Here is a 26,701-nt window from a genome sequence, read left to right as displayed (position 1 = left end):
TTTCTATTGTAGTGCAGAGCAACTGTAACGTGACCCAGTTTCCTGTCAGGGATTAATAAAGTATTTGTGATTCTGATAGTTTTGTTGAGGTCAGGTCATAACATATGTAATCCAAAATACACTCCTGTAAAGGAACCACAGTTTAATATACTGATTACTTTTATGGTTCATTTTCATTTTTTGACCAAAACTCTTTTATTTATGTGTCAAACATGTTTTGTTCCAGTTCTCTAGAGTCTCTGTGCTGTTGTTTCACTGCAGGAATAATAAACAAGTCGGACAAAATAAAGGAGCAAAACTTGTAGTTATCAAAAAAAAAAGCTTCATTTATTGTGCAACAACAATATTATAGTTCCAGTGAAGTTCCTGTTAGGAAAACTGCATGGCAAAAAAGAAGCAGTGCAAGAATTTCCATGCGCAAGCGTCGCTCGAAGAGAAATAACAACCGGGCTGAAGAAGACACTGTGAGAGAGAACGAGTGAAAGTACTGAAGACGTGTGCTGGTCTGGATTTTACAAGTGGCTCTAATCTAAAAATCACTTCAATTAGAGAAAAAAAAACATAAAGCGAGAAAAGTGACGAGTAGGAATGGAAAGTAAACAAAAGGAGAAAAAAAAACAAAAAAAGGCAATTTGATTCAAGTAAACAAACATTTCCTTCAAGTTTTATAATTTGGCCCAAAAATAAGTGGTAACAACCTACTTATAGAAGAAAAATAACACATAAAATGCACCAAAATCAAAATCTCTAGTATAAAAACATTAAATAAATACATTTTAAGCCATGTCAAATGAATAAAAACAACCTCAAATGGCAGTGATATTTCCCCAAGTGGATGAATGTCTCTGCTGGAAATCGCTCACATGTAATCTGGAAACATTTAAAAATGTTACACCTGAAATATGGCGAATAAAACATATTATCATATTAATATTTCTGTGACTCTAAAAAAGTAAACGACTGTACAAATCTGTGTCTTACTAAAAATATACTCCAGAAAAATTGCAATATCTTTCAGACATATAAAAAAGTATCCCCGAGTAATAACGCGTATAAAAAAGAGATGCTGTGGGAGTCGCTGTACAGACGGGTTTATGGCACACGGAGAGAGAGAGAGAGACGGAGAGACAATCAGTGCTGTGTATTTAAAAAAAAAAAAAACAACCCAGACGCTAACGGTTGTTGTAGCGTCCACCACACTGACGTTAAAAAAAAAGACAGACGTCGCTAGATGTTAGCGGAGGAGCGGAGGACGTGGAATCTCTTCAGAGTCATGCGGATGGATCCCAGCTCACGGTTCAGCCTCTCCAGACGATTCTCTAAGGCCACCTGAGGAGATAATAGATTCATCAATCAATTAATCAATTAGTTGATGAATAGAAAATTAATCAGACAACTGTTTTGGTAACAGGAAAATGTGAAGATTTGCTCGGACAAAGTAAGCAGTATGAAGATGTCGCCGTGTCATCTTATTATTTATTATTATTATTTTAATTTAGTGCAGAATGACAGGACGACAGAGCTGCAGCTATTAATCAATAAAGCAATAAGTTGATCGACTGAAAATTTATTGGCAAACAGTTTGATAATTGAACAACCATTCTAGTCATTTTTAAAGCAAAAATGGCAAAAAAAACTCAGTGGTTGCAGCTTATTACAGTCTTTTAAGAACCGTAACTACGACTGTTCATTAACCTTCACCCTGCAGTTACTATGGTAACCATGACGACGAAGGTCACCTCACTTTAAGTCAAGTCAAATTCATTTAAAGAGCGCTTTTAAAAACAACAAAACAAAGTGCTTTATAGAAAAATGTAAAAATACAGTTGAATAAATAAAACAAAACAAAATAAATATGATAAATTGTAACAGACAAAGTTCACAATTTAAATATGATATAAAAAAAATCTTAAAAATATATAAAGGTGAATCTTTAGCTGGGATGGACGGGGAAGATCTGACGGTGAGGGTAAACTGGTTCACAGTCTGGGAGCAGAGAGCTCCACCAGTAACGATCAGAAATAACTGATCAGATGATCTGAGGAGTCAGAGATGGAAGCTGGTGCCAAACCAGTCAGAGCTTTAAAAACTAATAAAATCAATCGTATATTTCACTGGTAACCAGTGGAGGGAGGCCAGTGCAGTAGAGGGGTGATAGACAGACACATAGAGGACTGACTGACTCCATAATACTGTAAGAGGAGTTCACAGCAGTCGATACATGAGGTGATAAAAGCTTTTACAGTCAAAATGTCTGCAGATCACCACAAGAAAGAAAAGGTTTTATTTTTCCACTGATCTTATGTGAAAAAAAGCTTCTGCTGATGATCAAATTTATATGTTTCTCAGATTTTAGTGCAGGTCAAAGATTCCTGAAGACACCCTGAAGGACCTCTGACATGTGATATCAGAAGGTTTTCTGTTTTCTGTTAAGGAAGTCGTCACTTTAATCCACAACATGTGTCTCTAACCTTAACAAAGTCATCATTTTAACTAAAACCTGATGTTGTGATGGTTTTGTGAATCACAGACTAATAATGTGGGACCTCTCTCTCTCTCTCTCTCTCCTCCCAGTGTTTCCTGTCCCGCTCCACTGACTCAATTTCCCATCATTTAGGAAAAAAAAGCTCTGGAAATCATCTAAAATGCCTCCAAAACATATTTCATGAAGGCAAAAAAAAAAGCCCTTTTAAAGAAAAAGTCAATTTCCTCCCCTGGTTTGAAGGTGATGTCCTCAAATTACTCACCTTCAAACACCACAGACATTAAATTAATGATTATACATAAAAAAAAACAACAAAAAAAAAGCAGCAAATCCTCACATCTGAGAATCTGGAAACAACAAAGGTTTTTGCTTGAAAACGGATTTAAATGATTAACAGACGACTGTAAATTAAAACAAACAACATCATCTGTCTTACCTCATCTAACCGTGTCTGTAGGCTCACTCTACCGCCTGCCCCGGGCATCCGGCTCAAAGCTGCCTCGATCTGCATGCACACACACACACACACACACACACACACACACACACACACACACACACACACACACACACACACACACATATAAAGTTTAATAATTTATTGACAAAGTAAGTAAATAAAACTTCATTTATGTAGCACAGAAAGAAAAAGAGAACAAGAATCGATTAAAATCGTTAAAAATACTAATTAAAGTTGTTTCACCTAAAAAAATCAATATTTCTCCGATGATGTTTAGTGACCACCGGACTTCCTGGAGGGGCTGTTAGCCGAGCTGCTGCTAACGTTTGCCCAGTTTATTTCTCTGATAAGTTATTTCTCTGACGTCCAACGACTAAAATCCTTCTTCCGGCTAAAAGATATAGTTAAAAACCACCTAAATTTATCATGAAAATGTGGCTTAAAACTGAATAAAAGTCAATTTATAACAGTTTGTGTGGAACAACCACAACGCCGATGTATTATCTTGTATGTGTGTAAGTTACTCTTTGGTAGACGCCATTGTAGCGGACAAACACAGCGCCGCCGTATGCATCTTGTGCGTGTTTACTCTTTGGTAGAGGAGGTATGACGCCATCGACAGGCGACCAAATGAAACAGTCCGTTACTTTGATTAAATTACAGATTTCTCAGGGTTTGAAAATGGTTGGAAACATTTGGGATCTTTGGGAAAGATTCATACAGACATAAACAAACACTATAAGTTATTGAATGTTATAGAAAAGTGGGTTTTTAAATGTTTAAAACAGGGAGGAGGGAGACTGGTCTGAAGTCTGAGTGTCGTCTTTGGTTTCTAGTTGGACCGTACGGCCGACAGGTTTTGGTTGGATGACATAAGTGACCTCTCGGTGGTGTAAGGGCTTAGTAGCTCGGAAATTTAAGCCGGAGATAAACCGCGTAGAGCCTTATAAGTGATTAAAAGAATCTTAAAATCAATCCTGAACTTCACTGGCAGCCAAGTCGGTCAGTCACGGTTAATATCTGCTGAAACAATTAAACTGATGAAACAAGCGGCACACGACTGAATGAAACTGTTTTACAGGACTCATTAGATTAGTGTGTGTGTGTGTGTGTGTGTGTGTACTGTACAAACGGGGGAGGCAGGCTTCCCAATATGACCGGCACAGATGAAGGGGAGGGGAGGATTTGTGGATATGAACTTCCTAAAAATAGAAGTAATTTAGGAGTGGTATAAAAACAATGAAGTCCGTGTTATGTAAGAGGTCCGGAGGGGATTACAGTTGTACCGTCGAGGCCTGTGTGTGTCAAGAGATACGCGGCTTTTTAAACTGAGCCGCTTCACTGCTTTTCCTGCGTCAGAGTTAATAACGGACGTCCTGTGTGAGGCGACGTTTGCGAGACGCTCTTTGTCCTTCAAACCGAGCTCGTCTCACCTGCAGTTTCTCCTGCGTCAGCTCGTCGAACAGTTTCTCGGCCTCGGCCAGCGAATGCAGTCTGTCCAGGAAAAGGGGGGCCGTGTCCTCGTACGGGTCCTGCAGGTCGGACGATCCGCCGCAGACTCCCAGCTCCTCCCAGCCCAGCTGGGAGTTCCCATCAGGTGGGTTCAGGCTGGCGGACGACTCCGGCTGCTGAACGTCTGAAGGAGAGAAAAAGATCAAATCATTTATTTATACTTCTGATTAAACATTTGATCAATTCTTTTCCTGATTAAGTTTATTATACTGGAGAATATTTAATAAGCTACTTTTTTATAAGCAATTTAGTGGATATTTGCAAAGATTAAAGATTTAATGAGCTCAATCAGTTCATCTGATTTGAATAAATTGCAGCTAAATAAGATCTGATGGCAGGAAATCAGATGTTCATCCTAAAAGAGGAGAAGTTGTGTGTGAGGAAATATAAAATAAAGAGTCTGATCTCAGCTCAATAAAACGATCAGTGATTATGAAAACTGTTATGAAAATTGGAAAAACTCGGATATTAAACAGATAAAAACAGAAACAGGCACATTATGAACAGAATTACTGGCTGCTTTAATCAGAAGATGCTTAAAGTCAAATAAACACTGAAGCAGGAGGCGACTGAAGGAAACATTAAGGTACAAATATGTAAATAAATAACAGAGGAAAGAGATCATAACTACATCTTCCCCTTACAGGAGAAAAGTTCACTCACTTGTTGTGGTATGACTGGTATTTTATTGTTGTTTTACTGTTTTTACTTTCACGACTTTTCTCTGTTTGTGCTCCTGTTACTTGATGTTTTAGCTCATCCAGGTCACCTGATGATGACGTCTTTAAGTCAATGTGTCGTCATCCTGTAATTTCCACGTGTAGCTGCTGTTCAGATATCAGCATATTTTTAATTTGCTGCGACGTTCTTTACGCAGTCTCTCTCTCTCTCTCTCTCTCTCTCTCTCTTTCTCTCTCTCTCTCTGTTTGGACCCAGCTGTGTGTGTCAGATTCAAATTTCAGACGTCATTTCCTTCCACATCTTCTAAACAGGAACTCTCTGATATACATCTTGTTTGAGCATAAACACTCAATTTTCAGCTGTTTTCTTTCATTTTACCGCCACTAAACTTTTTGCTGTGTTTGGCAGTTTAGAGCCTAAAACAGGGTTGTAAATCCTTAATAAACATCTCCTGTGTGTCTCCCATATGTGACATTAATAACCAAACCTTCTTATGAGCAACTAAAACCAGTGGATAAACATTTAAAAGTTGCTCACATACTGGTTCAACTGGTTTTGTCCTGCAGATTAAAATGATCTCAAGCATCAAACTGAACATTTTAGTTTTCATGATGTTGTTTTGAAGCAGAAATAAAAAGACAAAACACACAAAACGAACCAGAAGATCAGAACCAGGAACCAAAACCTGATCAGAGCAACAGTCGTGAGGTATCTTAGATATATTACCGTCGTCTCTGTCTGTTGACGCGAACTGGAGTCTCTTCTTGGGACTGCTGCTGTGGAATGAATGACGCCGCTGGTCAACTTCTCCATCAAACCTGCAGACGGAGCACAATGTCATTTATTTATTTATTTATTTATTTATTTTAATGAGTGTAACGCAGAACATCCAGAGCCAAACTGCTCATGTAACCTCTTCATCTGTTTATAGTTCAAGAAGCTGCTTGTCTCTCAAACGTCGGGGATACGCGGTGCGATTTTGGGCTGTTTCAGACGAAAGATGACCAGCATGAAAGAAACGTGGCGATATCTTTGGTCGTGGCTCCAATGTGACTGCGGCTATGACTTACGTCTACTAACCAACCAATAGGAATGCAGCATGAAATGATCGACTGGTGCTAAACCCAATGAACGAGCAAAACGAAACGTTTGGGATTCCAACAAAGAAGAAAATCTTGTTGAGTCATGGCAGCAGAAGCCTTGTTGGACGTAGCATGAAAAGCATCATCGTTTACCGCTATAGCGGCGCAGATGCATGACGCACGGCGATGACGTCTTCTTCTACAGAAAACAGTCATATTTGCAACAATGCATGGTGAACTTTATGACAATGTCTATGTGCAGTATTTGCAGTATCGTGGTATACTGTATGACCTGTTGTCAAGTCAGGATTGCTGCTTTTTCTTGCACAATACTTGAACTTATATGTAACTTATTAACTTTAATTTACTTTTCTGTCATGAAGGTTGGATTAGCAAAGTAGGAATTTCATTGTATGGTGTACACGTCCATGTTTACTCTGCACATTATAATATAACTTAATATAACTGCTTGAATCTTGTATGTTGACTTGTGTCGTAGCCGATGACGAGCAGGTTTGATCATCGTACATCTACATACATCAAACTCAATGTCGTAACCAAGTCTATTAGATCCATGTCACAGTGCGCTTTGCAATAAACTTATAAGATTGCTGAAATTTCACAGTCTGTAGGCGCCGTTACACCGACTCAGTGAGCTGTTTATAGTTCACGCTTAGACTCGCTCCACACTGAATTTTAACAAGCTGTGAGTTGTGTGTGTGACCCGGTTTAGATTATTGTATCTGCTGAGTAAACAAAAGGTTTAATGTGTAAAGTTGCAGCAGCAGGATGACACCTTGTGCTTCATTTCAACAGGTAGTGAAAACACATGAGGACTCATCTGTCTGCTGTGATGTCGTTAACATCTTTAAAGCTGCAGCTGCTGAGAAAAAAGCTTGGTCATACAAAGACGTGACAGTCATGATGAGAGGCAGCCGTGTCATTATACTGAGTAACCTCTCAATTCCCACCAGGACCGACGGAGTTAAACACTTTGAATAGAAGCAGCCACTAAATTAAACTTTCTGCATCTCTTTACACTGATAGTCCTGAGAGCAAATTCATGTTCCTCCTTTCTCACGCTCTCTTCTTCACCCCCAAATCTTCACTGTATTATCTGTATAGCACTTCTCAACAAGGCAATTAAAAGGGCTTAACGTAAAGAATAAAAAGGCATTAAGACAAAATGTCAAAGAAATATAAAAAGACACATTTAAAGAGAGAGAGAGAGGGCGGGTGTGTGACTGTTGCTGCCACACATAATGTTAGCTGTGAACGTAACAGTGCGGTGTGAGTACAGTTTAGGCTATTTGTCAGTGAATAAATGCTACTGTAGCTACATGTAGAGATGTTTCAATGATGTTTCACTAATCACAGCAGAACTGGTTTCAGGTACTCTGCACCTTTTAAACTGCAAACTGCCTTCAAACTAGATTGTTTTATTCCACATCGGAGCTTTTAAAACTTAATTATCTGATGTTTTTTATGACTCTTTTTAACTGTTTTATTCATCACTTTTTGACTGTGGTTGTTGTTATTTGTGTGTCTGATTAAGAGTGTTGTTCTCAAAGATCTCGATCTCAACAAGGCTACCTGATCAAATAAAGTTTAATTATTAATAAAATAAATAAAATAAAAAGTGACTCCTTTTCAGAGAGCAACCCTCATCTGTCATAAGGAGAAAGCACCAAAAATCGACATGTATGTTTATTAAATCTTTTTTTTAGAAATCTTTTTAGTTGAGACAGACTTTATTATTTATTTATTTACAGACTCTTCTTTAGCAGCAGAAACAGCTTTCCTTTACTTTAAACTATATTTCATTGTATCTGTAAAAAAAAAAAAAAAAACTGCATGGACTATTCCGCCCTCCCCCCAATCCCCTCCAAAGTGGTATGTTCCTACTGCGTAGCTCGTTAAGACTGCTGTTTGCTTTCAGTGCGCAAAGATTGAAGCTAATTAAGTTCTAAGAAAGATGTAACTGTCTTTAGTTTGGGCTGTTTTGTGCGTACATCGAATTGTAAGTACTCGTACTAATTACATGTATATTCCTTCTTTGCTAAGATGATTTTGCTGGGGGTTTTTTGTTGGCTGTTACTGCTAGTCATGCTAATTATGCTAGTTTTAGTTTACGCGATGTACAAGGTTTTCTTAGCCTGTCTTTTTGTTCCTTTTTTTTTTAGAAACCACACGTACATACATGTACCCCCACACAATGTAAAACCACTTTTCAGCAATAAACTGCAAACTTCGGACTTGTCGTGATTGGATGAGTCACTTCCAGTGTTTCCAATTATGAGCGCCGCTACTAAAATTTCAAACGATCATTAATGATTTTCTCTCGCACACTGTGCAACACTCTACGTTATTGTGGATTTTTTAAAATCATCCTCACTCTCTTCGTTCTTCAAAGGACATCTACGTGTTTTTGCAAGAGTAGCGTAGCTCCGTTAAGGAATAAAGCAGTGTGCGCGTGTGTGCGTGTGTAGTTGCGCGAGCGCAGAGGGCGAGCGGCAGAAACGTGACGTGAACGCGAGCGGAGCAGAGGAAAAGTTTAGCAGTAAGTTGTCAATCTGGCAGTAAATGTACAGTAAAGACAGTAATAAATGCTGCAGCTCCTCAAGAGAATACTCATCTATCGGAGGGGGTTAGCCCCGGAGTTAGCAACAACGTGTTAGCTTTACTTGACCAGGCTCACTTAAGATGGACTGACTTTTAAGGTGGACCAGCAATTCTCATTTTAGTGTCAATCTCACTTATTCATAATAGTTTCTTCATTATGATCCAGAAAAGTAAATGAATAATCCATCTATTTTCCACACACACACACTCAGCTATTTAAAAAGGCCTTTATAATAATTTCTACACATATTTTCAGCCTAAACCTAATATTTTGATATTATTCCTGTCGTTTCTATAACTTCTCATCGTCTGCTAGTTGCTATTTCACAGTTGTGGTATCGTTGTTTCATCTCATGTCATATTAATTACTCCTCTCGTGTTATTCTGTGTGTTTCTCACCTTTTGTGCAGGTGTTCTTCTCTCGGCATCAAGTGACCGAAAGCGGTGGAGTAGTTCTCGCTGGGGCAGCGTTTAGGGCTGGATTTAGCAGACAGAGGCATCAGTAAAGTGTCTCTTTTTGCTGGAAGGAAAGAAAAGAGAAGAGCTCACCATTAATTAAAACTTTAATACACCGATACAACATTAATTAAAATCTCTTATTCTCCAGAGAGTTTTTTTTTAAGTGATCCACAAAAAAAGATCTTGCTTTTGTCAGAAGGTTAAGAATTAATCGGCTTGGGTGTTAATTTTGATAAAACATTATTTACAATCTCAGCCTGAAATACATTTATGTACAATATCAAAGCATTTCTCCTAAAATAACTTGAAATTGTCTCCGGATTACGTTTACACTGTAAAAAAAAACCTGAAAACGTGATGATTCTCAGGCAAGTTCCTAAGCAGATTTATGGATGTTAATTCACGAGGCACATTAGAGAGGAATAGAAAATGATATTCTCGGGAAGTGTAAGTCACACTGAATCTAAAAATACATGTTTCATGTCCGTGTGCTCAGAATTGACTGGGTAATGACTCACAGGAGTACGAGTCTCTCCCTCCTCAACCTCCTGATTTGAATATCTGTGGTTTAATTGGTCTAAAATGAGATGTTTTAACGAAGAGAAAAGGAGCCACGAAGGGTTGGCTGACAGCACGTCTGCAGCTGTGAATAATGGCCAAATAGTCCAAATATAATTCATTTTATCTGCTGTTACTGAAAGTCTTCCTTAATTAGATTGTCCCAAAGCACATAAGGTGTGTTCACATGCTTCATTCACAGAGACGCTGTGTTAAAAACATGGCGTCCAGGTGAGCGTGAGACGACTGGGAGCACGTACTGGGCGTAGTAGCTGTGGGTATGTTTCGATGTGCTGGAGGAGGCAGTGAGGAGGATCTGTGGCCCTCCGGAGACAGACTCCTCTGAGCTCTAAGCAGAACTGCAGCGCTTTCCGCTCCAGTACGACTTTTCGCTCCTCCTCCTCCTCCTCCTCCTCGCTCAGCTCCAGCCACCACGACTCCTCCAGGTTTAGACACATCGCTGTCTGCCTGAAGCACGACACGCTCCTGGATTGGCTCTTTGAGTCTCCGCTCCACAAACCCGACTGTGGTCCTCTGAGGGCCGACCCCTGCGGAGAGAAATCACACAGACACGACGATATGGAGTCCAGTCCGAAGGTACAGAATGAAGAGAATCAACACAAAGATATAAGAAATCTGCCTTTCATCATTAAATAAGAGGAATATAATCTTCATAACTGCATGTCCAGTATGATTTATTTTCACCACAGAGAAACAGAATTCTCCCTTAAAACTTGTTGTTTCATTATTACATTTAGAAAAGAAGAAATTACTGAATATTTTGTCTAAAACTTAATACCTGGACAAGAAACATGTGCATGAAACCCATAAAATATTAAATCACATGTTGCACCTGAGTGCTGTAATATATAATATGGAATATTTATGTTGTTACATGTTTAAAATATAAATAAACTGGGAAATAAATATATATATGATATGTATATGTGGTTCTCCAGTAGAGCTGAAACTAACAATTATTTTCATTATCGATTCATCTGCTGATCATTTTCTTGCTCAATTTGTTTGTTTAGTCTATGAAATAAATAGATGATTAAATAAATGTGTCAGAGGCCACAGTAATGTTTTCAATGTGCTTGTTTTGTCCATTTAACAGCCTAAAATGTTAATATATTCAATTTACTGTCATTTATGATGAAGAAAAACAGCAAATCGTCACATTTGAGAAGCTGGAATCATCAAATATTTGGTATTTTTGCTAGAAAAATTACAGAAAATTATTTATCAAAATAGTTGTGGATTAATTTTCTGTCAAATCAAAATTAATCAGCAACTATTTTGATAATCAATAATAAGCTTTTCCAAGTTTTCCAAGTTAAAAATGTCTCTGTGTTAAATGTGAAGATTTGATGCTTTTCTTTGTCATAAATGATAGAAAACTTTTATTGTTTGAATAGAATAAACTATTTGAATGTTTCCTTTGGCTGTTGAAAATTATACAAAACAATTAATTAATAATCACCAAATTATTCGATAATGACAATAATCATCAGTTGAAACCCTAAAATATCAAAAAGCTGTTTTTCATGACATGAATGTAAAGTAACGCTCTTAAAAAATGATTGTGGATGCTTTAAGTTTATAGTGAACAGATTTCTGTTTCCTCTTTGATACTAAAGGTTTTAGTAGGACTGAACACTACCAGCAGCTACAGTAGAAAACTGTCTGCCAGTCTCTTTACGACACTCCAACATCTCACACTATAAAACTGACTGCAGCCATTGTTCCCTTTCTGCTGGTGTTACAGGAAACAGTGACTCACTCACTCTCTTGCTTTCCACTTGTTGGAACAACCTCAGACTCTCTTTTATACTTCTAACAGTTTATCCACATTCCTAAAACTGAGATTGTATTTCCTAAAAACCTTAAAACCTTTTTTTATCTCAAAATCCTGACAAATGAAACTAGATAAGATACAACAGTGTTTCTAAATCCAAACACAAGCTCTCGGCAGCAGATGTAAAGTTTTGGCAGGTTGTCGGTGTTTCATGAGTGAGTGTGAGTCATACTGTGGGTGGTGGAGCTGTTCTTACAGGGGGCCCGGCTCTCTGTGGCTCTGGTCTCCTCCAGCTCTATCAGGGCCCTCATCATAGGCGTCAGAGCGCAGGATCCCTCCCTCCGACCTCCGGCGTCCCGCTGGCCCGCGCTCTGCTCCTGGTGTCTGGGCTGGAGCAGAGACTGTTCACACTCTGGAGGAGAAGCACACCTGCAGAACAGGATCTCTTAAAATCCTTTAAAATCTGAGCTGACTGTAGTTGAGGACGTATCGACAGCGAATAGTAACACCTACCTCCTGCTCCCTGATGAGGTGTCCACAGAGCTCCCGGTTCCTGACGACTGATCGTTTGACGTATACGGCGGCTTCTTGTGCTTACTCAACTGGTTGTTTTGAGGGAATGATGGTTTTCTGCCGCCGTGTAGCTGATCAGAGAGAGAGCAAGGTGACTTCCTGCGGGTAACGTCCGGCTCCGGTTTGCATTTGCTGGGCGACAGCAGCAGGTCGGGATGATGGAAAAGACTGCGGACATAATGACAGGAAGTTTAAGATCTGGCGGTTATATCTGTACATATGCACCTGTTTTTATACACAAATTTCACAAAATCTGCACAATTTCAATCTGCACAAAAAAAGAAACCTGAGGAAAAAAAGTCAAAATGTCTCAAATATGTTTTTTACACTTGGCTGAGGTGGAAAAGTTGCTCAAATTAATACATGAAACAAAGAGAAATATCATATTTCCATCATGTTTTCCATCGTTTGAGGTTCGGCTGGCGTTCTTTTAATTACGTCGTCGTCTTCTGCGATGTTTTAACGACACCAGAAAATGTTTATCTTGATTAAAACAACTAAACGATAATAACTAAACTTTGGATAATCAACTAATCGTTCATCGTTTCGAGAAAAGATGCCAAACAGTCAACTTTTCCAGCTGTTTGATTGTGAAGACTTTTTAGACCGTCAACTTGAGCTTCAGGAAATCGTAATAGACATTTTTCACACAAAAAAACTAAATTAAATGTGCTGTCTTAGCCTTTCTTATTCATTTTCACTATTTTAAGGATTCAGCACTCTGCTTTATTACTGTGAGTGGAGCATGTTGTATATTTTTCACAATTTTCTGACATTTTATACACCAAACAAACAATCTATTAATCAACAGTTGTGGATGGAAGAGCACATTGATTCACATTCTCCTTTGCTGACACCCAGATCTGTAAGAGAGACAGATGAGCAGGATGTTGAGGTGCTCACCCGGCTCCAGAAGGTTGCGTGTTACTGTGCGAAGCGTATCGTGCTCTGGCCTGGTTCTCGTGCTCCAGCTGCTTCACCTGAGACTCCAGCTTGGAAATAACTCTGAGGGGACAGACGGTGACAAACTCCATCACAAGATGACAAGATACAGGGAGACAGGTGCTTAAAATGATTATTATCATTTTAAAAAGGGAACATATCGTGCTTTTTGTCATTTTTATACTGTTAAACATGGTCAAAGTTCCAAAACTTAAGTTTAAAAAAGTCAAAAGTCAGAGCTTCAGCCTGCTCTGGAAGCTTTGTTTGCAAAGTGACCTCTACTTCCTCCTTGTGATGATGTCAGATTGTTCGCACATGCCCACAAATGGCCGTCCTTTCTATAGTCTTTGTTGCTAAGGTTGTTGCTAAGGTTGTTCATGTTGTCTGCTCTCATGTTTCAGATCAGATTTCAGCTCAAACATATACGGATGTATTTGAGAAGTTTATTGTTTGGTTACGTAGCCTCCCGAGTCAGCGGAGGCTTCCTGAAAGCTGACCAATCAGAACAGAGCTGGCTCATCAGGAGGCGGGGCCTTAAAGAGACAGGAGCTAAAACGGCCTGTTTCAGACAGAGGCTGAACTGAGGGGCTGCATAAAGGACCAGTATGAGATAAATAAGGAGTTTTTTAACTGTAAATCTTGCAAAGATATTCCAGTAGAGCCCTAGAATATAAATATATCATACGTCCCCTTTAAGAATACAAAATGTATTGATTCAACAATGTTTAAGAATTGTAGATGAACAGAGTGAGAAATGACACAGTGGAGAAGCTGATGTGGGTCTGCGACTCTGCTGCAGAGAAGAAATGTAAACAGTGTAGTAAAAGCTGTAAAGCCTTAACTCTCACTGCAGAACAGATAAGTAACACGACCCCAAACTGACCTTTATCTTATCACTTCAGACTCGTAACAATCTTAAAACATCTCCAGCTGGTTCGTGCTCTCGCAACGTGACTCCATCAGGTCCCGGAGCCGCCAATGTTCCTGCATACCTTACTGCATTTTACAGCCTTTTCCATTCTGATGGTGTAACATCTATTTGGTGTTCTGGCTCTTTGACTGATAGAATCCCTGGAAAGATCCTCATGTCACTTTTCACAATTTATGTGTCTTTTCTGGGCCATTTACTCAGCTTTTGTACTGTTCTTCTACTTCTAACACGAGGGAATTGACACATTTTAAGAAATTCTTACTAAACTTCTGTCCTAACTCAACCTGTCTTTTGTCATTTTGCTCTTAGGATTCTCTGACACGCTCGGTGCGTTTGACAGATTAATAACTTTTCACGTTTTGCTTGCTTCAAGTTTCCTATTCCCTCTTTTTAAAAAAAAAAAAAAAAAAAAAAAAGCCACTTACAAGTCTCTGAACTGCTCCATCTTTCTTTTCTGCACTCCAGGTTTTCTGTTTCAGTGCTAAAAACCCTCCCGTGATATAGATATCGATGTTTAGTGAGCCGTAGTTCACCGTCTGTCCATGAATCCGCTGAATTGACTTGACAGACTTCAATGGCGGTCCATGCCCCTGCCTTTATTGGTGCCAATTTGCAGGCAGAGCTGAAACCGCAGAGGAAAGTTGCTGCGTAGCGTCAGCCAATGCTATTATCTATTTTCGACAGCAGAGAGACCATCATTACACTCTATTGATTAATCCTCTCTTCTCTATCCACCCCCTTTCTGTCTACCAGCCCTCTCACTGCAGCTCTTTTACAAAACAGCTGGAGCCGGTCGGTGAACAATGTGATGCCGTTTGACAGCGATAGAACTGAAATACAAGACTTCAAACGGACAAAAACATGAAGATATGGTTGTCTCTTTGTGTCTGATGAGGTTTTATTCACCTGCTAACAGACCTGCTAGATGTTTAAATGAACATTGACAGACTAGTCAATCAGCATATATTAGAGCTTCGGCCTCGTGACTCTCAGCACGAGAAACGTCAATCAGAAATCTATAGAATCTCAACGAGACACAACACTAATTGTCATATTTGCACACAGCTGCTGTTCAACTGATCGACTCACCTCTTCAGGTCAGATATCTGATCGTTGGCATCGAAAAGTTTGTCATCTGTTGACAGCAGGTTGCTCTGTAGAGACAGAAGACGCTTTGAATGAAACGAGGATGGAAAACAGCTCAAGATGATGGTTGAGCGATACGACGATATACGTATACAATCATATGATGTCAGTTTGACATTTGGCTGAACTGTTTATACCAATTACTGTCATATCTTTGGGTGTATGTTTATGAGGACATCTTGATCTGCAAGGTATTTAATTCACTGGCTAAAAACAGACAGTTTCTCTATTGATTCTTCAGAAAATGTACTATATCACCATATGTTACAATACGATTATATAGACTGTGATAGAGGATTTTATCCATAGAGCCCACATCTTGATGAAATTGGTTAAAAAGGATCTAAAAATGATCAAACAATGAGGTAAAATGCAACATTTAAAATCCAGTAGATCTATTACCTTCAGTCCCTCGTGCTCCTTCACCAGAGAGTCGTATTCTCCGAGCAGCTGAGGAAACAAAACAGAAACCTCAATCATGACGCCAAACATCAGTCAACTGTTGATAGAGGACTATATAGAATGGAAGAAACCATCATACGCCTCCCAAATTTCAAAATAAATCCCCAGCATAATTAAAAACATATATTTAAAGCAGCTATAATCAATATTTTTAAATTAACAATGGATCACATGACTATTTGTATGTACTCTGAGCTTCCTGAGTGAGTGTTTCAGCATTTTACAACTAATTATTTTGGTTTTTGTAAACAACTTTACTGTTTTTGGTTCACTCTCAGCGCTCTCATAGCATCGGTTCCAGAGAGAAAGCTGTAAAAAGCCGCTGTACACTACCTGCTCACAGTTAGCTGTAGACTAGCTGGTGAACATAGTGGAGCGTTTAGCAGCTGAAGAGCCAGATATTTCCCTCAGGAGTTGGTAGAGAGTTAAAAACAGAGCTAAATGAGAGTCCATTCCCCAGATGGAGAGAAACACGACTCCTAATGAACAATAATGTGATGAAATTTGTCTTATTAAAAGGAGACAATACAGTGTGTCAGCATCGTGTTTACAGCTTGTTTCTGCTGCCATCAAGTGGACAAAAATGTCAGTTACAGCAGATTTAATGATCCCCTGAATAAATCTAAATGACTCTGGTGAAGTTGTTCCAAATATAATTAAAGATTATAGAGTACATTGACAATATAGTAATACTGCTGGTTGGGAAAAAGATTTCATATAAAAACAAGAGAGTAAAGGATTTATGAGACTCTTAATGTTAATTATTATTTTATCTTATATTACTGATTTTATCGTAAATATCATGATTATTTGCTCTTTTATATCACTCCCTTTTATGTAAAGTACTTTGTGTTGCCTTTAAGGAAGAGCTATAGAAACAAGGTTTATTATTATTATTATTATTATTATTATTACAAGCTTCCAGTGATGAAGGGAACTGTAGAGATTTTCTGGAGGTACTTGTGATATTATCATATTATAAACTTTCCCACAGGCCACCCGGACTCACATCCTGCAGCATCTTGTACTCTCTCTCCCTCCTGTTCTCCTTCTCGTCCGACTCCCTGCCGGCTTTCTGCGCCGCCTCCTCCAGCTGTCGTACGCGGGTCTTCAAGCGAGCCGCCGCGGCGTCCTTCTCTTTGCCCGAGCGTTTGCTTTCTTCGAGTCGCTGCTGTAAGGACTTCACAGTGGCGGCCGCTACGGCGTATCGCTCCGGCCATTCTGCCTATTGACACAACGTCACATAAAACATTAAGGATAACGGTTGGATGTAAGTTTTATAGCTTTCAGACACGACATGTGAGTTTGTTGACGTCCAGCTTCTAGTTTATAGAGATCCTGTAATTAGGCTTCCTGCAAGTTTTCCTGATGGATTAATTACAAGGTGTTTGCAGATATCAGAGAGTTGTTTTTAATGATTTATAGATGCTTTTGAAGAATAAATAGACAGAAATTTAAGATTTCTGTATGCAAAACATGCAGGAACATTTCTGCTGACAAGTGGCATAAATTAATTGCAGAGCAGGAACTTTAATTATAAATATCTTTTCTAGTTTAGTCAGATTCATTTTAAGTATCTTATGAGTGACAATATTTTTGTCTGGTAGCAGAAAAACAACCGTCTAGGTTACAATTATGATTTCATTCATTCAAATCTGTGACAATTTAATAAAATCTTTAACTTCTCAGGCCTGATATTCATAAGAGAATAAATTAAAGTAATATTGAAGTTTTTTAAGTGACTGTTGACATTATAAATAAAAAAATATCCATAACTGATGATGTGAAGTGACTTTAGGTTTTTAGTAATTTTATATTTTTGTAAATAAAATCATTTCCATGATGAAAGTACATTTCAAATAACTGAATACTTGCATCAATACATATATATATATATATATATATACACACACACAAACATCACAGATTTGTGTTTTATATTAAGACAAACAACTATTCACAAAAATAAGTTGTTACCAGTTTTTTCTCCAGTGAGCTGTTTGTTGCCTCTAGTTCTTGAATATGATTGGTTGCTTCAGCCAGAGCTTTCTCTAGATGGTTGCACCTGTAGATTAAAAAAATAATAATTATAGAATCACAAAACAAAATAAAACAGACCAGAAGGTTTGTTTAATTTCAACATAATTCAATTATTTTTTTAATACTTTGCATGACTGCATCATGTAGAATGGATTAATTACTGTGTTGCTGCCACTAAACTCATGTTTCAGATGTGCATCCGCTGATAAAATCTGTAAATGTAAAGTAATGCAGAGAAACACACACACACCTCTCTGTGAGAGCCTGGTTGCTCTTCTCTAAATCCTGAGGCAGATCTCTGAGTTTGAGTTTGTCTCGTAGGATTTGTATCTCAGACTCGTAATATGCTTTCAGATCCGCCACGTGTCGAGAGTGTTTCTCTCTCAGGTTCTGCCTCAGTCTGAGGAAGGGAAAAAAAAAAGAGGAGATGATGAATGAAACTGAGGATGACCTCTGTGGAGGATGTGATATTACTGCTGTATGTTACACTCACAGAGAAAGAACAACAGGATCCTCTAGTGATGAAGCTCTCTCCATGTGTGGACTGACTGCGGGCCCCAGAGTAGCACCAGAGGCTGAACCAGGCTTCAGAGTGCTGGTGTGGGTGTGACTGCCCTCTTCCTCACTGGCTAAGGGGGCACTGGCTCTGCGTTGCTGGCTGGCTGTGTGGGAGCGGGGCTGGGAGGTAGACAGGACCGCCGGGGACGGGTTTCCCCACGAGCTTTGCACCTTATAAGGGGAAGGTCCGGCAGCCGAAACACTGGAGGTATCAGAGATGCAGTCTGTATCTCCAGGGTTGGGGCTGCCCTCCGCCATGCTGTCAGGGGTCACGGGGGTCCCTACTCTGGGGTAGAGGTGAGGCTGGGTGGCGAAGGAGGGGCTGCTGAAGTGAGAGGGCGACGTGAAGCCGGAGGTACGGTCTGACTGCCGCATGTTCACTGCAGGGTCCAAAGTCAACACCTGCAGCAGAAAGAGGGAGGCTATGAGTCAGACGCTCAGCCGGAGACTCACTGCTGCATGAAGCCACGTGACTTACCTGCGGTGACGAAGGACTGGAAGTAACAGAACCTTCCCAGTCTGAACGTTTACCGTCCGCTCTTTGCTTGTTCTGGTAGATTTCTCTGAGAGACAGCCGAGGCTCCTGAGATGGAGTCTACGAGAGACGGAGATAACACGTCTAAGAGGAGACACGAAGCAGCAGCCGGTAGATTTCAGAATATAATCAGCTAATCTCCTTTATTCTATTCCAAAACACATAACGGAAGAGTAAAAGCGGATATTTTTGTACTTATTTTGACCTTTAGTTACATGCAAATGTTGAAAAATAAACCTCCTAAGATTCCATGAAGGATTAAACAGGATTCTTTAATGGATTTGTATTTTGTGCCACTGTAAAGAACTGTGTTACTGTAACTCACAAGACTCATGGAGGTCTCTTGCAGGAGGAGGTAAGCGCCGCTGTCAAGGCTGTCCGGTAGCGGGTGATACATATCACTCTCGTTCAGACGCCAGTAAGTCAGGCCTACGACAGGGAGAAGAATGATTCAGACTTTATTCTACTTGACATGACAAGTTTAAAATGACACATTTCTTGTGTTTTTCTGTCAGAGATGATTAGTGACTTTTGTTTTTTTTAGGGTTTACATCTTTAGAAGGAACAAACATGAGCTGGATCATCACATTCAGTTGGTCTCAATGTTAAGAATCTCTAGAAATCTGTTTGTGTCAGTCGATGAATCTTTTCTGAAAACAGGTTCAGCGAAGCAAAAACTCTAAAAATCCAAAGCTTTGCAGTTTCATAAACACACTGTAAGAGTTTGAAAATAAACTATGAGGCATAGTATATTTTTACTCTCTGAAGCAGACAGTTATGTGCTGCTTATACAATAGTAACACCCACCTGAAGTTGTATTTTTGTGGATGTCACCTTTGAAACTGATTCGTCAAGTGATGCAACACTAATGATAAAAGGGCAGTTTTGCTAATTAGGAGCTCAGTCATAACTATCAAACACACTCATTATATTTGTGAAATGTTTGAGGTAATAAAAAGAAGCTGATATTATTCAATTTCCCCTTTATAAATATGGAGAAATGGTGCAATAGCGCCATCTTACTGTCACTTGTGGTAACTGCAATAGTGCTTCATCTTCCATAAAAACTTGTACTGTTGTTGTTTTATATTGCCAGTGAAATCTCTACACTGGCTGATCCTTGTTGTTCAGTGTTTTGTCTGAATCAGTGAACTGTTACCTGATGCCTCAGACATCAGACTATCGCTCCTCCTCAGGGGAAAAGAGCTGGACGACGGCCCAGCCGCTCGATGCTGAAACCCAATAGAGAGATGAGTGGATTAGATTCAGCAACAGGGATGTAATTAAGACAACTGCAACAGACAAGTGCACTGAAAAACTAAAACGCTACAGATTCAGGATGGCAGCAGCGTTACGAGGTGGAGAGTTGTACCTGGTCCTGGGAGTCTGTGCTCTCTGGGAGGTTTAGTTTGTGGGGTTCTCCCGGGTTGCGTTGCTGCTCCTGGTACTCGGAGATTTGGGATGAAGCTTGTCCTGTTTTACACTTCCTGGGTCTGAGTTTCTGCCTCTGGGCCCATGAAGTCAGAAGCTGGCTGGCGCTGCAAACAGAACATATCAGGGTAAATTCTCGGTAAGCCATGTCCTCTGAGGAGTTTGTGGTTTTAAAGAACTCAAACATACCCAGATGTTCTCTGCTGGTAGACTGACGGGTTACGTTCCTCCACTTCAAGAGTCGTCTTGTTGAAGAAATCCTGCTGGCACCCAATCGTAGTGGTCTCAGTGTCTTCCTGGAAGGTAGAGGACCAGTGATGCTTCTCCCTCCCTTGACCGCCATCCTCATCTTCCCCAGGAGACCCGGTCTGTTCCAGACCTGTTTCCCAAACGGACAGAGTCCCGTAGCCGCTGCTGAGCACTGTGGTCGCCCGTTCCTCCCCCTGGTTGGCGGTCTCCGATCTCTGGAGCGGAGGTGAAGGGGAGCTAAACGGGGTATGTGCGGGTGCTGCCAGGCTGTCATTGTCACTGGGTACGTTTTTGGGGACCGCGCAGTCGCTAGAGATGAGGGGGAAGATATAGTCCTTTGTGTCGGTGGAAGTTTTGGTCACGGCAGTCGGAGAGAACTCTGCGTTTGGTTGGATGCTGCCCTGCCGGTTCTGGAGCTGAACCAGGGCCTTAATTTCATCCTGAATCAACTGAAAAAAAACACACATCATTGTTTTACTGTATAAACAAACACTTAAACATTTGATAAGACACGACTAAATGAAGGTTTACCTGTATTTGGCACTGGTATTGTTCTTGCTGAGCGAGTATTTGCTCTTGATATTGCTTCTCGACCAGCTGAAACAGATGCAACCATCGACCCTGGTGCCGAAAAATAAATAAACACATTGTCATTTACCATCATCACTCACAGCGAGACGTTAATCTGCAGTGGAACAGCTGGGCGAGAGCCAGGTTAATATTAATCACCGTCAGTACGCTCATTGACATTTCATATTTGCCTCTGACCTTGATTTTCATCTCTTGCTGCAGAAGAAAAGCGGAAACAACTTCTAACATATGAACGAGCACACAGGGCAGCTAACCTTGAGACACACACATTTACATGCACACATTATAAGGTTATTTACTCAGAGAAGTCTGGTTACGCAGGTAATCAGACACCTTTTCACGCACTGGTTACTATAAATCTTCACATTCCGCCGACCTTATTCAGGAAGCCTTACGAATTTATTTTAAAACATCCCTCCACTTGAAAATATTCCCCTCTTTCATTCCTTCACCTATTGAGCTTCACTCTGCAGATTGATGGATGTGCAGAGTTTGTTTTCACATCCATCTCCTGAAGGGATACATGTAGATGTGTGAGCATGATTTTGTGACATCACTACCAGTTTGGAGCCAATCGTGGTTCCAGTTTGCAACTTAACACAAGTGTGATGTGGAAACTTGAAGTCTCCAGTGCACAAAAACACTGAGAATGGACTTTACAGTGAATTGAGAGACATCTTTTATCCAGCTGTTTAACTATGAACAATCAGGAGGAGATGCAAGTTTCAAATTTGGTAATTAAACTTTTTTTTGGTGGAAAAACCATAGACACAAATTACTATTCAAAGCAGTTGTACTTTAAACATCTTAAATCATGTCTGGGGGGGAATCTGTAATTATTGTGGTGATACGATACACTGCATTGTGTGTGTGTGTGTGTGTATACGCTAGAGGGCTGACGCAGTGAGAGGACAGACTCTACTGAGCAAATAGCTTTTTCTCCCAGCACGAATGTGTCTGAACTGAACAATGAGATGTTGAGTGGTGGACTTCCAGAGGCTCTACAGACTACTCTCAGCATCCCCTGGGCTGCGAGGGTCAACATAATTTGTAATCCGCTATTATCAACGAGGGTGCGTGCAGACCATCTGTGCATCCATGTGTGTAGACACCTAATGCAGTATAAACAGAAGAAATATAAAAGTGTAAAAGCTACTCTGACCTTCTTTATCACGAATATAGATGGTCAAGAAATCTGCTTTCTCCAGGAGAAGTCTAAGTGGGGCAATCAGGTTTCTCTAACCCCCTACCCCGATTGCGGAAACCAGGTTTCTTGTTCCCATGACGTTTAAGAGGTTATGCACATGTGCATATGTGTATTTATAAAAGGGACGAGTGAAGCAGCTGTGCACCACGGCGATGTGAACAGAGAGGGAGAAGTGATATACAGGGGAGCAGTAATTCTCAATCGATACTGCCTGTATAATAAATTCCCAAAGACATTTTAATAATCAGAGAAGAGCACGTCTCTCCTCAGGTATGTGAACTAAAAGGCCTCCAGCCTAATGAACTGTGCAGTGAGGTGCCTCCGCGATGTAGATCATCACAGTTGTCTGTTCTCTGCAAATCACATCCTGTGTCTAAAAAGATCAGCTGCAGCGTGGTGCTGTGTGGGGCATCGGGGTCTGTGTGTGTGTGTGTGTGTATGTGTGTGTCTGAATTACTGTCAGGTGTGATCTGCACAAAAAAAATAAAAGTGACAGCTCAGAAATGAGGCTGCCAGCTGCCAAATGCAGCGTAGAAAAAACAAGAACTGCCACAGCGGATAACCCCCGACTTCATCTGCACATTCTACAATAACTATTGTCTTTCTGGTCAGGCAACGTTTTCCCCACCTCACAGTCCTTCCAGATCTCAGGATCTGTCTCTCCGCTGCTCTGGATCTCCTGCACCAGGGCTCTAAGGGTCTCCAGGGAGCTCGGGTTGATGAACGGGAGGTTCTTCCCTTGTTCAAACGCTTCGTCTGTGCTCAGACAAAGACTCCTGCAATACAATCATAGAATATTAAATCACATAATGTATACTTACATGATTCTCCAGTAGGCTGCTACAGATGATTATTTTCATTATTGATTCATCTAATAATTATTTTCTTGATTATTTGTTTGGTCTATTAAAACATGGCGCGTTGCATCACCTGATTGTGTTGTTTTTTGTCTGACAATTAGTCCAAAACCCCAAAAATATTTACTTTACAACCAAGAAAAGCAGCAAATTCTCAATTTTAAGAACCTGGATCCATCAAATGTTTTGCATTTTTGCTTTAAAAATTACTAAAATGATTAATTGATTATCACAATAGTTGCCAATTAATTAATTAAGTGATTAATCAATACAGCTCTGATTCTTATTGCTGAATACCATTCTAGATGCTAAAATATAATATAAAACAATATAACAACCAAATTAATTTGTAAAAACTACAATAGACACTTTGTCTATTAATCAAAACTCCTGCATAGACTCAAACCTGATGATGCATCTTAAAAATATAGACTGGACACTCTGGACAAATATGACTTCTAGCAATTCATACAAAATAATCTTCTATAAATATAAATGCTATTAAATTTTAATCTATTTGCTATGAAGTTGAAGGAAAACTACAATAGTCCTTCACAGGAAATAGATTACATTTTTAAAAATTAAAGTTAACATCATTTATATGTTTGCTTCTAAGAAAACATGCGTCTCCTGTCTTTTTATTCTCCATTGTCTGCGTTTGCAGTTCCTGCACCTGATCTTGTTGCATGCTGGTGTGATGTCCATGGGCCGGCTCTCCACAGTGCCTCCTGTTGTTTGGGAGGTCGTGTGTCTGCCCTCTGACACAGCCAGCCCCGAGGCTGATGTCCCCTCAGAGGACACCAGAGAGGTCTCGCTCTCCTTACCCCCATCCCCGTCAGCACTGGCATGGCAATGGCTCAAAGCCCCCGAGCTGGACACATCCTCAGAGATACTGTCATCTGTGGACATGTTTATGGGCCCATGCAGAGGGGGTCAGTCTGACAGCTAGAGACCAAGAGAGAGGAAAACAACAAGTAGTCAGACAGAAAGCTATGAAGCCTTTTGAATCACGCTTCTTGTTGTTGTCCAGACTGATGTGGAAATAAAGTCTTCCAAGCTAACAGCTGGAAGTGTTGCTCAACACAACAATGAAAAAAAGCATTAATAAGCCAGCTACCACTGATAATAATAATTGTATTTATGTAGCAGTTTCAAAGCATAAGAGCAAAGTGCTTTCCAGATTAAAAATGATTTACAGGATTAAAAAAAACAGAATCAGACACTCATGTAATTCTCTCCCCTATGTGACAAACAAGAAGGAACATTAGAGCACATATATCATCCAGTAATGAGTCCGTAAATAGAACAGATGAAAGTGCAAGAAATAAGTTCATATATAAACAGCTAAGATGCAAATAAAAGAAATAAGCTCATGTAAAGCAGATAGAACACCAGTAAAAAGAAATACTAAAGATGATGAGACTAAATAAAAGCACTATAGCATTATGAAGACAAAAAATTAAATAAAACACCATAAAAATATAACAATATAAAAAGGTCTAAAAAAGTCTTATCTTATCGTATTTCTGATCTGTTATCAACGTTCAAGAGTGAACAAAACATCAACAATACCAGATATAACTATGTGTTACGCATGAGTGTCAGTTTTACGCTTTAGCACCCATTTCCCCTTGTCTGTCTGTCATGTCCTGTGTTTGCTGTGTGTTTGAGAGCTTGTCTGAACCAGCTCGGTTTGATTGAGACGCTAATTAACTTTGACAACTAGCCAGTGTTGGAAGAAGTATTCAGATCCTTTACTTCAGTAAGAGTACAAATACAACTTTGTAAACTCCATTACAAGTAAAAGTACTGCATGAAAAATCCTACTTAAGAAAAAGTATAAAAGTATTATGAGCTTGATGTAGTTAAAGTATTGCAGTAAAAGTACATAAGTATTATGAGCTTGATGTAGTTAAAGTATTGCAGTAAAAGTACATAAGTATTATGAGCTTGATGTAGTTAAAGTATTGCAGTAAAAGTAGTGGTTTGGTCCCTCTGACTGATATATTATTATATATGACATCATTAGATTATTAATAGTGAAGCATCAGTGTTAGAGCAGCATGTTACTGTTGTAGCTGCTGGAGGTGGAGCTAGTTTACACTACTTTATATACAGTTAGCTAGTTTAGTCCACTGGTTCCCAACCTAGGGGTCAGGGCTCCTCCAAAGGATCAGCAGATAAATCTGAGGGGTCGTGAGATGATTAATGGGAGAGGAAAGAAGAAAAAACAAAGTTTTGATTCACAAATCTGTTTTCAGTTTTTTGGACTTTTTCCTCTAATCTGATTTTTGCTGAAATATTGGATCATTTGAACATTTATTGAAATGAAAGCATGTGAGAAGTTTAGAGGGAAAAATCACTATTTGGTGGAGCTGCTAACAACTCATAGACATGTGAAATGTGACCCCGACTACACACTGCTTTTTATAAGATGTCAAAAGCCAAAAAGGTTGGAAACCACTGGTTTCATCTTTAACAATGTGTTGTATTTTAAAAGCTTGTTATATTATCCATTGTGTCAAATCTGCATCTGAAAAGTAACTAAAGCTGTTAAATAAATGTAGTGGAGTAGAAAGTACAATATTTCCCTCTGAAATGTAGTGGAGTGGAAGTATAAAGTAGCATCACATGGAAATACTCAAGTAAAGTACAAGTACCTCAGAATTGTACTTAAGTACAGTACTTGAGTAAATGTACTTAGCTACTTTCAACCACTGTACAAATGTTAAAGCTATTCTGTCAGTGTTACGCATTAGCACCCACCTCCCCCTGTCTGTCTGTGATGTCCTGTGTGTGTGTGCGCGTGTGTACGTATGTGTGTGGTTGTGTGTGTGTGTGTGTGTGTATGTGTGTGTGTGTGTGCATGTGTGTGTCCGTGCGTGAGCTTGTCTGGACTGGCTCGGTTTGACTGAACCGCTAATTAACTTTGACACCTATCCCTCAACACAAATCTACACAGCACAGACAGATAGCATAGGCTAAGTTATCGCGCTAACATGTTAGCTACAACTACCGCTAAGAACAGGTTAGCAGGCTAGCTGAGTTAGGCTAAGTTGGTTTATTACAGGTTTATAACAACAGCGTAGGCAGATGACATTATAACAAACACAGCCGAGGATCAGATACTGTTTTACAGGAGAAAAAGTGTCGCTGTAACCCACATTAAATGACAGTTAACCTACCCGTTGACTTGTAACATCGTCTCATCCATATTTCTGTGAGAGTAGCTGTTGGCTAGCTGGTTGCTGGTTGGCTGCTGCACTGCACTGCGGTGATCTCTAGCTGCTGTAACGGACGCAGCCTGCCTCGCGATTGGTCAAAACGCAATCAAAAATACTGCGCTCTGATTGGTTGTCAGTCTCACTCTGTGTTTCTATTGGCTGCGCCGGGAACGAGGTGTACACATCTGTTGGGACAAAACAAGCTGACAGACAAAACTTGTTTTTCGTGGCAAAATTAAAAAATAAAGCGATCCGTCAACTTTTTCTTGTGTGTATATTTCTTATTAGCATTTCATAA

General features: G+C 39.7%; 1 protein-coding gene across 3 annotated transcripts; it reads right to left on the bottom strand.

The window, feature by feature from the left end:
* Nucleotides 1-305: 305 nt before the first annotated feature.
* Nucleotides 306-26,472, bottom strand: LOC122968326 (M-phase phosphoprotein 9). 3 transcript variants are annotated; one of them, XM_044333472.1, is made up of 24 exons: nt 26,365-26,472; nt 23,853-24,124; nt 22,951-23,098; nt 21,056-21,145; nt 20,465-20,973; nt 20,217-20,382; nt 20,004-20,076; nt 19,170-19,273; nt 18,788-18,904; nt 18,245-18,711; nt 18,002-18,151; nt 17,689-17,776; nt 16,721-16,936; nt 15,652-15,699; nt 15,193-15,257; nt 13,134-13,235; nt 12,171-12,398; nt 11,890-12,086; nt 10,120-10,407; nt 9,241-9,362; nt 5,865-5,952; nt 4,379-4,581; nt 2,922-2,990; nt 306-1,329 (listed from the first exon to the last, which is right to left on the bottom strand). In XM_044333472.1, exons 2-24 carry the CDS (start codon nt 24,086-24,088, stop codon nt 1,228-1,230), a joined length of 3,876 nt encoding a protein of 1,291 aa, XP_044189407.1. In that variant the 5' UTR covers nt 24,089-24,124; nt 26,365-26,472; the 3' UTR covers nt 306-1,227. The 3 variants fall into 3 exon arrangements, with proteins under 3 accessions (XP_044189407.1, XP_044189406.1, XP_044189408.1); XM_044333471.1 differs by having other exon boundaries at nt 5,865-5,956; nt 9,242-9,362; XM_044333473.1 differs by having other exon boundaries at nt 5,865-5,956; nt 9,242-9,362; nt 11,914-12,086.
* Nucleotides 26,473-26,701: the final 229 nt, after the last annotated feature.

The sequence above is a fragment of the Thunnus albacares genome, chromosome 18 (assembly GCF_914725855.1).
Source record: "Thunnus albacares chromosome 18, fThuAlb1.1, whole genome shotgun sequence".
Taxonomy (NCBI): domain Eukaryota; kingdom Metazoa; phylum Chordata; class Actinopteri; order Scombriformes; family Scombridae; genus Thunnus; species Thunnus albacares.
This window is presented reverse-complemented; position numbering and strand designations above follow the sequence as displayed.

Coding starts and splice junctions, on each gene's coding strand:
- LOC122968326 (XM_044333471.1), bottom strand. CDS start 24,088: ATGTCCACAGATGACAGTATCTCTGAGGATGTGTCCAGCTCGGGGGCT. Junction 23,099..23,852: donor CCAGCATGCAACAAGATCAG/GTGCAGGAACTG, acceptor ATTGTATTGCAG/GAGTCTTTGTCTGAGCACAG. Junction 16,937..17,688: donor GCTCACTGGAGAAAAAACTG/GTAACAACTTAT, acceptor TTGTGTCAATAG/GCAGAATGGCCGGAGCGATA.